At 41.1% G+C, this 12,435-nt stretch overlaps 1 protein-coding gene across 9 annotated transcripts in view; it reads right to left on the bottom strand.

Moving 5' to 3' along the window:
• Window positions 1-335: 335 nt before the first annotated feature.
• Window positions 336-12,435, bottom strand: part of fam204a (family with sequence similarity 204 member A) — a 114,748-nt gene continuing 102,648 nt past the window's right edge. For all 9 annotated transcript variants that reach the window (XM_059947957.1, XM_059947950.1, XM_059947951.1 and 6 more), the window contains one exon: window positions 336-1,426. In XM_059947957.1, coding sequence (XP_059803940.1) covers window positions 1,375-1,426 — 52 coding nt within the window. In that variant the 3' untranslated portion in view covers window positions 336-1,374. The remainder of the gene's footprint in view (window positions 1,427-12,435) is intronic.

Genomic DNA, 12,435 nt, shown 5'->3' on the forward strand with positions numbered 1-12,435 from the left:
TGCCACCAGCTGTTAAACTCTTTGCTGTAGAGGTGTTAACCAAGTAAACATAATAAATAAAACTAGTAATTATCAGTTTCTTTTGATGTTATATTTATCCTAACGTGATCCTTTTGAGCTAGTGATGGAGAGGAGGTCACTAAACAAACTGTTACCCATTATGGACTATCTAGCACATCCTCTCTATGACCTACTGAATAAGCAGCAGAGCACCTTTTCAAATAGACTCATTCAGTTCTGCTGTCACAAAAGTCATTACAGAAAATCTTTCCTACCAGATGCAATAAGCATATACAACAATTCATCTCTGCGCAACAGGAGAACACACATCATAGTACAATAGTCTCTGCTTTATTATTTTGTACATTATTATTGCACATTGGTACATTATTGTGTATATTATTATTCTGCTTTTTATTATTAGTTAAGTCTACACACTGCTAAGTGTGTTTTTAAATGTTGCTGTTGTAACGAATTTCCCACTCAGAATCAATAAACTACTTAATATTATGCGTTAGACAATTAGCTTTTTTTTAGTAAAGTTGATACATGATATACAGTAATCCCTTTCCTCCTCCCCCACCTCCCAAGACACACACACACAAACTCCTCCTTTCAATTTATCCACAGAAAAGAGTCGAATGGTGAGAAGGACATCAAATTGACAAAACATGTTTATGACAGGAGGAAGTATAAAGTTTTTGTCAATCTGTAAGCGGAAATAATACACATGAGATGTACAAACATATCATCCAGAGCGAAATGCAGTGACTGCTTTATGAGAAAAACATTATCCATTCTTAATGTTATAATCAAATGATTGGATATTTTATTCCACAACAATCTTCTGCAAACCTTTTGTTCCAGTGACTGATAGGAATAAAGAGTTCTTGAGGAATGCAAAGCAGTTTTTTTTTCTCCATTGGTAGAACAACATAGCAGTACAGGGACTGTATTGTTATTTCAACAGACATGGGCAAAGATTTTATCTCATGGTGGCTTGAAAATGCAGTCTTCTGTTTGTAAATAGCACTTACATTGAATGAGGTAGTGGGATAGACAGAAACACCTACTGCATTATTGTTCACATCACGAAACTATGTCACCAGAGAATATTACTGGGCTTGCTGGGGGTTATTTATGAAATGGGGAAATCTTCTTTCAAGCTCCTTGACCATGTTCAGATTTTAAACACTTAAAGGTTAACTCATTCTCAATCAGAAATGTGCAGTCATGGAAGCAGCAGGGCACAATGGTTGTTATATTCCTGTAAAGTGCTTCCAGATGACTCTCTTGAGATTGGATTGAGAGTGCAAGTGCAGGTCAAGTGTTTCACATCTCAGTGCTCACTTAATTTCCATCCCGTGTCAAACATCACATATAGCCCATGTTGCTTTTTGTCTCCCATCTTTTCTTAGCTTCAAATCTGGATTGTATTTAAAAAGATACAATGTTAGCTTGTATTTTATCTGCTTCAGAATGATCTATTTAACTCAAATACCTTTTAAAGTACAGTGTTGACAAATCACTATAAAGAAAATGGTTAAATTCTTCATGATGCTGACACCTAACATAAACTAGCAGACATGAACATGCCAAAGCCTCCCACCTTTTTTGCCACTTTCTGTACGTATGTTGTAACATATATGCTCCAAATAGGGATGTGAGTTTCTATGAAAATTATGGCTTTAAAGCACTATTTTGTCACCCATGGTATCTGGTGGGTACTCCCATATGCTGCACTGCCACAACAGCTAGAAGTAATGTATCACTGAAAATATTGTTACCAAACTGTGAATATAATGAATTTTCAATAGCTTTTCTTTTTCTAGAACTATTTTGAAGATAGGTTGCAGATGCTTTTCCCACTGAAACTGGTCCAATTGCTAATCTTTTGCACTGCCTGCAACATAATATACTTTCAGAGCATTGTTCACATTGAATCCATAATCATGATTTGTTCAGCTGGCCAATACACTGTTATTATGTCAGATTTCATCTTAGCACTGTTACTTCTTTGGCTTGGTTTATGTATCACCAGAACAATGAAAGTGGGAATAAAATGCTTCGAGCATGAATCACAGATCAGCCGGTGTTCAGAGGTCAAAGAAACAGGAAACAGAAAGGGAATGTCATAAAGAATTGTTGCTGAATCAACATAGTGGCAGAAGGTTATTCAAGTCCTTTTAACATTGTTAAGATACACACCATTTGGTTTTCACATGATGATTTTTGTTTCAAATTTATTTTGTGTAGCTAGTTGTAATTCCAAGTTCTGTTAACTAGGCAGTGTTGCAGACTTTTGCTTCATTTTCACGATGTCCCCTAGATTAGACAGGATAACAGCCATTCCCAGTGTTTATCATCCAGATTTTAGAGCTGTGTAAAGGATTTAGTACATAGACTGGGTGTAAGCAAAGAGACACCATGAGTGTGAAGGGGGTGGTACTGGTACAAGTTTTAAGTATGCAACTTGGTCTATACACAAAGCTCAAAATAGCACTACCCAGCAACTCCATTTTCTCCCCCATTTGTTTCTGCTGTCTGCAAAGCATGCATGGACATTTTCCCGCATGTTGAGTTGCTCTTTCTAATGGTCTAGCTAACAACTCGCTAAACTCATAACATGTTGTTAAGCAAATGATTACATTAGCTTCCACTGTGATTTGATCCTGTGACAAGAGACATGTGAAGCAAACATCTTAAGGGCCTGCTTGGAATTTGTTAAAACAAAAGAAGAACTATAAATCTTAACATGTTTCAACATAACATGGAAAATCTTAGATACATTTTTTTCACCTAATTCTAAAACAAGTCATAACATATTGTGCACATTATCAGTTTTAGAATAAATGGCCCAGATTTTCCTGTCAAAATACTAATGCGTGAGGGAAGATTTATGTGCTAAATGTATAGCAGCAGCAGAGATGGAAAATGCATTCTTTAAGTCAAGCATTCACAGTTACTACTTCACTTTTGCCGTTAGCTTCATGATGATGGGATCTTGATCTCTGGGATAAATTTGAGGTATTCACATGACAGCTAAACTCACTACTTGGTTAAATACTGTCTATTTCTGTTCAAACCATTTTTTATGACAATAGAGGTTAATTACAGCCAAACAGTCACTCTGAAACTGAAAATGTAACCATTCCAAATGGAGAATATCAGTCTTTTGTTGTAATTAAATGAGATTTTGAAAATCCCCTTCTGTCTATTGACCTATTAACCTCCCCTTTCCCTACATTTATTTTAAAATTGTGTGGCTAATTTGCCTCTAAACTTCCTTATGGTCTTTGCACATATTGTTTCAGAGTCCTTTAATCTGGACTATCCAAGAAAAAAATTGAGTTACTTAAGGTCTGGCTCAAGACACCAGGGTTTTCTTTGCTGTAAAATGATTAGATCTACTTCTTACTTCCAGTGTCTTTGGGTAAAAACAACTTGAATCCGAATCTACAAAGCCTAGTCTGCCTAACATTGGATTCTGCTGATCTTTCTTTGCAAACTGAGTACCTCTAGTAATTTGGTGTGCTGCAAAAGCTCAAATACACTCCTTGGATCCTTCTCTACAGTTAATTTTGTGATACGAGCATCCTGTACAATCCCAGGCAGAGTTTCAACCCCCTCTTCTATCCATTTATTGACAACGGCATCATTTATGTCAATTACAGCCGCTCAGTGAACAACAGCTTACTTGGGAGCAAGGTTACTGGAAACAGCTGGTCATGAAGAGAACAGTCAACTGATGAAATTTTCTCGTGTGTTTAAAATTCCCTCTCACTCTTCAACCTCTATCATATTCAAATATCTTGCATTCCCTTTCACTAAACTTTATATTAAACAGTAAATATATTAGTTTATTAAAAATGAGATATTCAATACATCTTAGAAGACAATTAGAGGCATTGATTGTGTGGATAGCCAGAGGCTTTTTCCCCAGAGCTGAAATGGCTAACACAAGGGAGCACAGTTTTAAGGTGCTTGGAAGTAGGTACAAGTGGGATGTCAGAGCTAAGTTTCTCATACAGAGGGTGGTAGGTGTGGAAGGTACTGCCGTTGAAGGTGGTGGAGGCAGATACAAAAGGGTCTTTTAAGAGATGCTTAGATAGGTACATAGAGCTTAGAAAAATAGAGGGTTATGTGGTAGGCAGCTTCTAGAGTAGGCTACATGGTGGGCTGAAGGGCCTGTAATGTGCTGTAGATTTTCTATGTTCTATATGCGTTAAGGCAGCAATATATAGCAGATATAATGAGGCATGACGTTTACCACAACATACGTATATTAAAGCCTGTAATATATACCCAGATTGCTACTATAAATAGGACAACAGAATTCTATCACATTAACCCTTAAAGAATTGATACCATCAATAGATATTGTATCCATCCTGTACTCAGATTCACATTTCAGTGCACGGTACACAATCTCAAGAAGTACTTATCAATAGAAAAGGTCTGGCTTCCAATTTTTATCCTCAATATTCTTCAGATCTTTTCAAGAATAAAGACATGTTCATAGATAGGTGAACAGGCAGCATGTTTCCCAATGCCAATGATCATTTTTATCAGTGGGTAGCAAATGTCAAATCGGTTGAGTTTCCTTCAGCATCTATCAAATTATTTATTATGTAGAATTATATTTTTGCTGGATTTATTAAGTTTCTCTAACTCTATAATTGAAATTCAAAGCCAGAATGACCTCGTTCCCAATTGGCTGGAACATTGCTTCAAAGTTGATTTTTCAACCAGCCACAGAAGCAACAATGAATGTTTGTTCAATAGATTAAAATATTGAACTACCGGCATCACCCTCGGACAACAGCAATTTTAATGGAATATGCAGGCAGATATTATAATCAGTGATCTATTGTGATGCCATGTTAAAATCAGTTACAAATTTTTTGGGTGATGCTCCAAACTGAAACTTAATTGTTTGCAAATTGATTGTGCAAGACAATATTGCTGAAATGTCAGAATGTATTCCATTATATTGCAGTTAAATGGGAATGAATAATTCATAGAGAGTAAAATAAAACATGCACTCATAGAACACTTCACAAACTTGGGACTTCCTGAAGCACTTTACACTTACTTAAGTATCTTTTGAAGCGTTCCTGCTGTAATGAGGAAATTTGAAAGCTAATTTACACAGACTTTATAAATAGCATCATGATATTAACCTAATAAGCTTGCATATGATTTTTAAAATTTATTTTTATTTATTTTATTTAGACATACAGCACCCCCCATGTATCCATATACCCTATTTGACCAACTAACCTACAAACCCACGTCTTTGGTATGTGGGAGGAAACCATGCGGTCACAGGGAGAATGTAAGAACTCCTTACAGACAGTGGCGTAATAGAACCCAGGTTGTTGGGGTTGCAATAACATTATGCTAACCACTATGCCGTCATGCCACCCCAAATGATGGCAACTGTGGGATAGAGGTGGTAAATTTGTGAAATTTATTAACACAGGCAGCTGTGGAGGCCAGGTCATTGGATGTATTTAAGACAAAAAGTTCATGATTGAACATGGCATCAAAGATTACAGAGAGAAACCTGGGGAGTGGGGCTGTGGAGAAGAAAAAAGTATCAGCCGTGATTGAATGGTGGAGCAGGCTCAACTGACCAAATGGCCCAATTGTGGTAGATGTAGTGTATATGGATTTCATAAGGTGAATTTGATAAGGTACCCCATGCAAGGCTTATTGAGAAAGTAAGTAGGCATGGGATTCAAGGGGACATTGCTTTGTGGATCCAGAATTGGCTTGCCCACAGAAGGCAAAGAGTGGTTGTAGATGGGTCATATTATGCATGGAGGTCGGTGACCAGTGGTGTGCCTCAGGGATCTGTTCTGGGACCCTTATTCTTTGTGATTTTTATAAATGCCCTGGATGAGGAAGTGGAGGGATGGGTTAGTAAGTTTGCTGATGACACAAAGGTTTGGGGTGTTGTGGATAGTGTGGAGGGCTGTCAGAGGTTACAGCAGGACATTGATAGGATGGAAAACTGGGCTGAGAAGTGGCAGATGGAGTTCAACCCAGATAAGTGTGAGGTGGTTCATTTTGGTTGGTCAAGTATGATGGCAGAATATAGTATTAATGGAAAGACTCTTGGTAGTGTGGAGAATCAGAGGGATCTTGGGGTCCAAGTCCATAGGACACTCAAAACTGCTGTACAAGTTGACTCTGTGGTTGAGAGAGCATATGGTGCATTGTCCTTCATCAATCATGGGAATGAGTTTAAGAGCCAAGAGGTAATGTTGCAGCTATATAGGACCCTGGTTAGATCCCACTTGGAGTACTGTGCTCAGTTCTGGTCGCCTCACTACAGGAAGGACATGGAAACCATAGAAAAGGTGCAGAGGAGATTTACAAGGATATTGCATGGATTGGGGAGCATGCCTTCTGAGAATAGGTTGAGTGAGCTTGGTCTTTCTTCCTTGGCGGGACGGAGGATGAGAGGTGACCTGATAGAGGTGTACAAGATGATGAGAGGCATTGATCGTGTGGATAGTCAGAGGCTTTTTCCCAGAGCTGAAATGGCTAGCACGAGAGGGCACAGTTTTAAGTTGCTTGGAAGCAGGTACAAAGGAGATATCAGGGGTAAGTTTTTTACACAGAGAATGCTGAGTGCACGGAATGGGCTGCTGGCAATGGCGGTGGAGGTAGATACGATAGGGTCTTTTAAGAGACTCCTGGACAGGTAAATAGACCTCAGAAAAATAGACGGCTATGGTAATCCTAGGTAATTTCTAAGGTAAGGATATGTTCGGCATAGCTTTGTGGGCTGACGGGCCTGTATTGTGCTCTAGGTTTTCTACGTTTCTAATTCTGCTCCTATGTCCTATGGTCTTATTGGTTAGGAAAGTGGGATAATTTGTGCTCTAACACGAGGAAATCTGCAGATGCTGGAAATTCAAACGACAACACACACAAAATGCTGGTGGAACACAGCAGGCCAGGCAGCATCAATAGGAAGAAGCAATGTCGACGTTTCGGGCCGAGACCCTTCGTCAGGACTAACCGAAAGGAAAGATAGTAAGATAGGACGTGGAATTAAAATGTGTGGCCACTGGGAGATCCTGCTTTCTCTGGCGGACAGAGCGTAAGTGTTCAGCGAAACAGTCTCCCAGTCTGCGTCGGGTCTCACCAATATATTAAACCACGTCCCATTCCCATTCTGACATGCCTATCCATGGCCTCCTCTACTGTTAAAATGAATCCAAACTCAGGTTGGAGGAACAACATCTTATATACTGGCTGGGTAGCCTCCAACCTGATGGCATGAACACTGACTTCTCTAACTTCTGTTAATGATCCTCCTCCCCTTCTTACCCCATCCCCGACATATTTAGTTGTTTGCCTGTTCTCCATCTCCCTCTGGTGCTCCCCCCCGCTTTCTTTCTCCTGAGGCCTCCCGTCCCATGATCCTTTCCCTTCTCCAGTTCTGTATCACTTTCGCCAATCACCTTTTCAGCTCTTAGCTTCAATCCACCCCCTCCGGTCTTCTCCTATCATTTTGCATTTCCCCATCCCCCCTCTACTTTCAAATCTCTCACTATCTTTCCTTTCGGTTAGTCCTGACGAAGGGTTTCAGCCCGAAACGTCGACATTGCTTCTCCCTATAGATGCTGCCTAGCCTGCAGTGTTCTACCAGCATTTTGTGTGTGTTGTAATTTGTGCTCTATTCCCTGTCTTTGAAAGAATGTTATCAACTCTTTCCTATCCACCTGAAAGAGTAAATGGCTACCTATTCCCCATCCACCTGAGAGAGTCGATGACCCTGTTTCCTGTCCAACTGAGAGAGTAGGTTTCCTATTTCCTGTTTCCTATCAACCTGAGAGAGTAGATAATCCTGTTTGCTGTCCACCTGACAGTAGATAATCCAGTTTGCTGTCCACCTGACAGTAGATAATCCTGTTTGCTGTCCACCTGACAGTAGATAATCCAGTTTGCTGTCCACCTGAGAGTAGATAATCCTGTTTGCTCTCCATCTGACAGTAGATAATCCTGTTTGCTGTCCACCTGACAGTAGATAATCCAGTTTGCTGTCCCCCTGAGAGAGTAGATAATCCAGTTTGCTGTCCCCCTGAGAGAGTAGATAATCCTGTTTGCTGTCCCCCTGAGAGAGTAGATAATCCTGTTTGCTGTCCACCTGACAGTAGATAATCCTGTTTGCTGTCCCCCTGAGAGAGTAGATAATCCTGTTTGCTGTCCACCTGAGAGAGTAGATAATCCAGTTTGCTGTCCACCTGACAGTAGATAATCCAGTTTGCTGTCCACCTGACAGTAGATAATCCAGTTTGCTGTCCCCCTGAGAGAGTAGATAATCCAGTTTGCTGTCCCCCTGAGAGAGTAGATAATCCTGTTTGCTGTCCCCCTGAGAGAGTAGATAATCCTGTTTGCTGTCCACCTGACAGTAGATAATCCTGTTTGCTGTCCACCTGACAGTAGATAATCCTGTTTGCTGTCCACCTGACAGTAGATAATCCTGTTTGCTGTCCACCTGACAGTAGATAATCCTGTTTGCTCTCCACCTGACAGTAGATAATCCTGTTTGCTGTCCACCTGACAGTAGATAATCCTGTTTGCTCTCCATCTGACAGTAGATAATCCTGTTTGCTGTCCACCTGACAGTAGATAATCCTGTTTGCTGTCCACCTGACAGTAGATAATCCTGTTTGCTCTCCATCTGACAGTAGATAATCCTGTTTGCTGTCCACCTGACAGTAGATAATCCTGTTTGCTGTCCACCTGACAGTAGATAATCCTGTTTGCTGTCCCCCTGAGAGAGTAGATAATCCTGTTTGCTGTCCACCTGACAGTAGATAATCCAGTTTGCTGTCCACCTGACAGTAGATAATCCTGTTTGCTGTCCACCTGACAGTAGATAATCCTGTTTGCTGTCCACCTGACAGTAGATAATCCTGTTTGCTGTCCACCTGACAGTAGATAATCCTGTTTGCTGTCCCCCTGAGAGAGTAGATAATCCTGTTTGCTGTCCACCTGACAGTAGATAATCCTGTTTGCTGTCCACCTGACAGTAGATAATCCTGTTTGCTGTCCACCTGACAGTAGATAATCCTGTTTGCTGTCCCCCTGAGAGAGTAGATAATCCTGTTTGCTGTCCACCTGACAGTAGATAATCCTGTTTGCTGTCCACCTGACAGTAGATAATCCTGTTTGCTGTCCACCTGACAGTAGATAATCCAGTTTGCTGTCCCCCTGAGAGAGTAGATAATCCTGTTTGCTGTCCACCTGAGAGAGTAGATAATCCTGTTTGCTGTCCACCTGACAGTAGATAATCCTGTTTGCTGTCCACCTGAGAGAGTAGATGACCTTCAGTTTCCTATCCATCTGAGAGAGTTGAAGACCATCTGATTCCTGTCCACCTGCGACCAGATGACCATCAGTTCCTAATCCGTCAGGGTCAGTAGATGTTCATTAATTTCCTATCCACATAAGAGTTTAAATTACCCTATTTTCTATCCACCTGTGAGAGTGACGACTATCTGTTTCCTATTCACTGGGAGAGTAGGTGACCCGCAGTTTCTGTCCACCTGAGAAAGTAGAATACCATCAGTTTCTTGACCACCTGAGAGTAGATTACCTTTGGTTTCCTGTCCACCTGAGAATAGATAACCATCAGTTTTCCATCCACCTGAGACAGTAGATGACCCAGTTTCCTATGCACTTAAGAGAGATGACGAACAGTTGTCTATACATCCAAGAGAGTAGATTACCAACATTTTCCTATCCAGCTGAGAGAGTATATGACACGTTTTCCTATCCACCTGAGAGATCACAAGATCTCAATACAAAGGAGCAGAAGTAGGCCATTCAGCCCATCGAGACTGTTCCGCCACTCTACCATGAGCTAAACTATTCTCCCGTCTAGTTCCAATTTCCGGCTTTTTTCCCATATCCCTTGATACCCTGACCAATCAGATACCTGTCAATCTCCTCCTTAAAAACCTTCAATGATTGGGCCTCCACAGCTGTATGTGGCAACGAATTCCATAAATCCATGACCCTCTGGCTAAAAAAATTTCTCCTCATCTCTGTTTTAAATGGGTACCCTCTAACTCCAAGACTGTGACCTCTTGGCCTGCACTCACCCACCAAGGGAAACAGCCTTTCCACATCTACTCTGTCCAACCCTTTCAACATTCGAAATGTTTCTATGAGATCCCTTGTCATTCTTCTGTACTCTGATGAATACAATCCAAGAGCTGATAAACACTCCTCATATGTTAGTCGCTGCATTCCAGGAATCATCCTAGTGAATCTTCTCTGAACTCTCTCCAACATCAGCACATCCTTTCTAAGATAGGGGGCTCAAAACTGCACACAGTATTCCAAATGGGGTCTCACCAGTGCCCCATAGAGCCTCATCAACACCTCCTTACTCTTATACACTATTCCTCTTGAAATGAATGCCAACATAACATTCGCTTTCCTTACTGCTGATCCAACCTGGTGGTTAACCTTTAGGGTATCCTGCACTAGGACCCTGAGTCCCTTTGCACTTCCGATTTTTGCATTTTCTCCCCATCTAAATTATAATCTGCCCGATTGTTTCTTCTTCCAAAATGTACAACCGTACATTTCGCAACATTGTATCTCATCTGCCATTTCTTTGCCCACTCTCCTAAACTGACCAAGTCTCTCTGCAACCTTTCCGTTTCTTCAACACTTCCTGCTCCTCCACCTATCTTGGTGTCATCCGCAAACTTAGCGAAAAAACTGTTTAATCCATAATCTAAATCATCGATATACAGTGTAAAAAGAAGAGGCCCCAACACCAACCCCTGTGGAACACCACTAGTGGCCAGCAACCAACCAAATAGGATCCCTTTATTCCCACTCTTTGCTTTCTGCCTTTCAGCCAATGCTCCACCCATTCCAATATCCTTCCTGTAATTCCACAGGCCCTCATCTTATTAAGCAGCCTCTTACGTGGCACCTTATCAAAGGCCTTTTGAAAATCCAAATACACAACATCTACAGCCTCTCCCTTGTCAACCTTATTTGAGATTACCTCAAAAAATTCCAATAGGTTAGTGAGGCAGGATCTTCCCTTCATGAAACCATGCTGGCTTGGGCCTATTTTGTCATGCATCTCAAGGTAATTCATAATCTCATCCTTGAGAATCGACTCCAATAACTTTCCCACTACCAATGTCAGACTAATAAGTCTGTAATTTTGCTGCCTCCCCACTTTCTTAAACAATGGAACTACATTTGCGACCTTCCAGTTCTCCGGAACCGTGCCCAAATCTACTGATTCCTGGAAGATTATTTCCAATGCCTCACAATCTCCAAAGCCACCTCCTTCAGAACCCGTGGATGCACTTCATCTGGTACGGGAGACTTATCTATCCTTATCTAAAGAGCAGATAACCATCAGTTTCTTATCCAATTGAAAGAGTAGATGATCCTGTTTCCTATCCTCTAGAGAGAGTGTAGATGACAATCAGGTTCCTTTCCACCTGAGAAAGTAGGTGACCTTGTTTCCTATCCATCTGAACGTAGAACACCCTGTTTCCTGTCCACCTGAGAGAGTAGACGACCCTGATACCTATCCACCTGAGAATAGATGACCATCATTTTCCTATTCACCTGAGAGAGTAGATGACCATTAGTTTTCTGTCCATCTGAGAGAGTAGGTAATTAGTTTCCTGTCACCTGAGTGATGAGATGGCTATCAGTTTTTGTCCACCTGAGTGAATAGATGACCATCAATTTCCTGTCCACCAGAGAGAGCAGATGACTGTCAATTTCCTGTCCACCTGAGAGAGTAGATGACTGTCACTTTCCTATCTACCCAAGAAAATAGATCAGATTTATGTTTCAAACAGATATCAACATCTCTGACAGTACAGAGTTAGTGGAATAATCTAGGTGTAAGTCAAACTGGGGTGGATAGTCAGAGGCTTTATCTGAGGGCTGAAATGGTTAGCACGAGAGGGCACAGTTTTAAGGTGCTTAGAAGTATGTACAGAGGGGATGTCAGGGTTAATTTTTGACACAGAGAGTGGTGAGTGCGTGGAATGGGCTTCTGGCGATGGTGGTGGAGGTGGATACAATAAGGTCTTTTAAGTGACTCCTGGACAGGTACATGGAGCTTAGAAAAACAGAGGGCTATGGGTAAGCCTAGGTAATTCCTAAATTAAGTACGTGTTCGGCACAGATTGAGGGCCGAAGGGCCTGTATTGTGCTGTAGGTTTTCTATGTTTCTAAATGAACACCAAAAACATCTTCACCGTTAATGTTTGACTTTGTTGCCTGTCTGAACAGACTGACGTGTCAGACTCACGACATAATCAATGATCCGCAGCAGCAACCTTAGTCAACTGAATGGACAAACATTAGAAACATAAAGTGCATCAAAAAGTTACTGATTTTAAAAGGTAATGCTTC

This window comes from Hypanus sabinus, chromosome 22 (genome assembly GCF_030144855.1).
Source record: "Hypanus sabinus isolate sHypSab1 chromosome 22, sHypSab1.hap1, whole genome shotgun sequence".
In the NCBI taxonomy this organism is placed as follows: domain Eukaryota; kingdom Metazoa; phylum Chordata; class Chondrichthyes; order Myliobatiformes; family Dasyatidae; genus Hypanus; species Hypanus sabinus.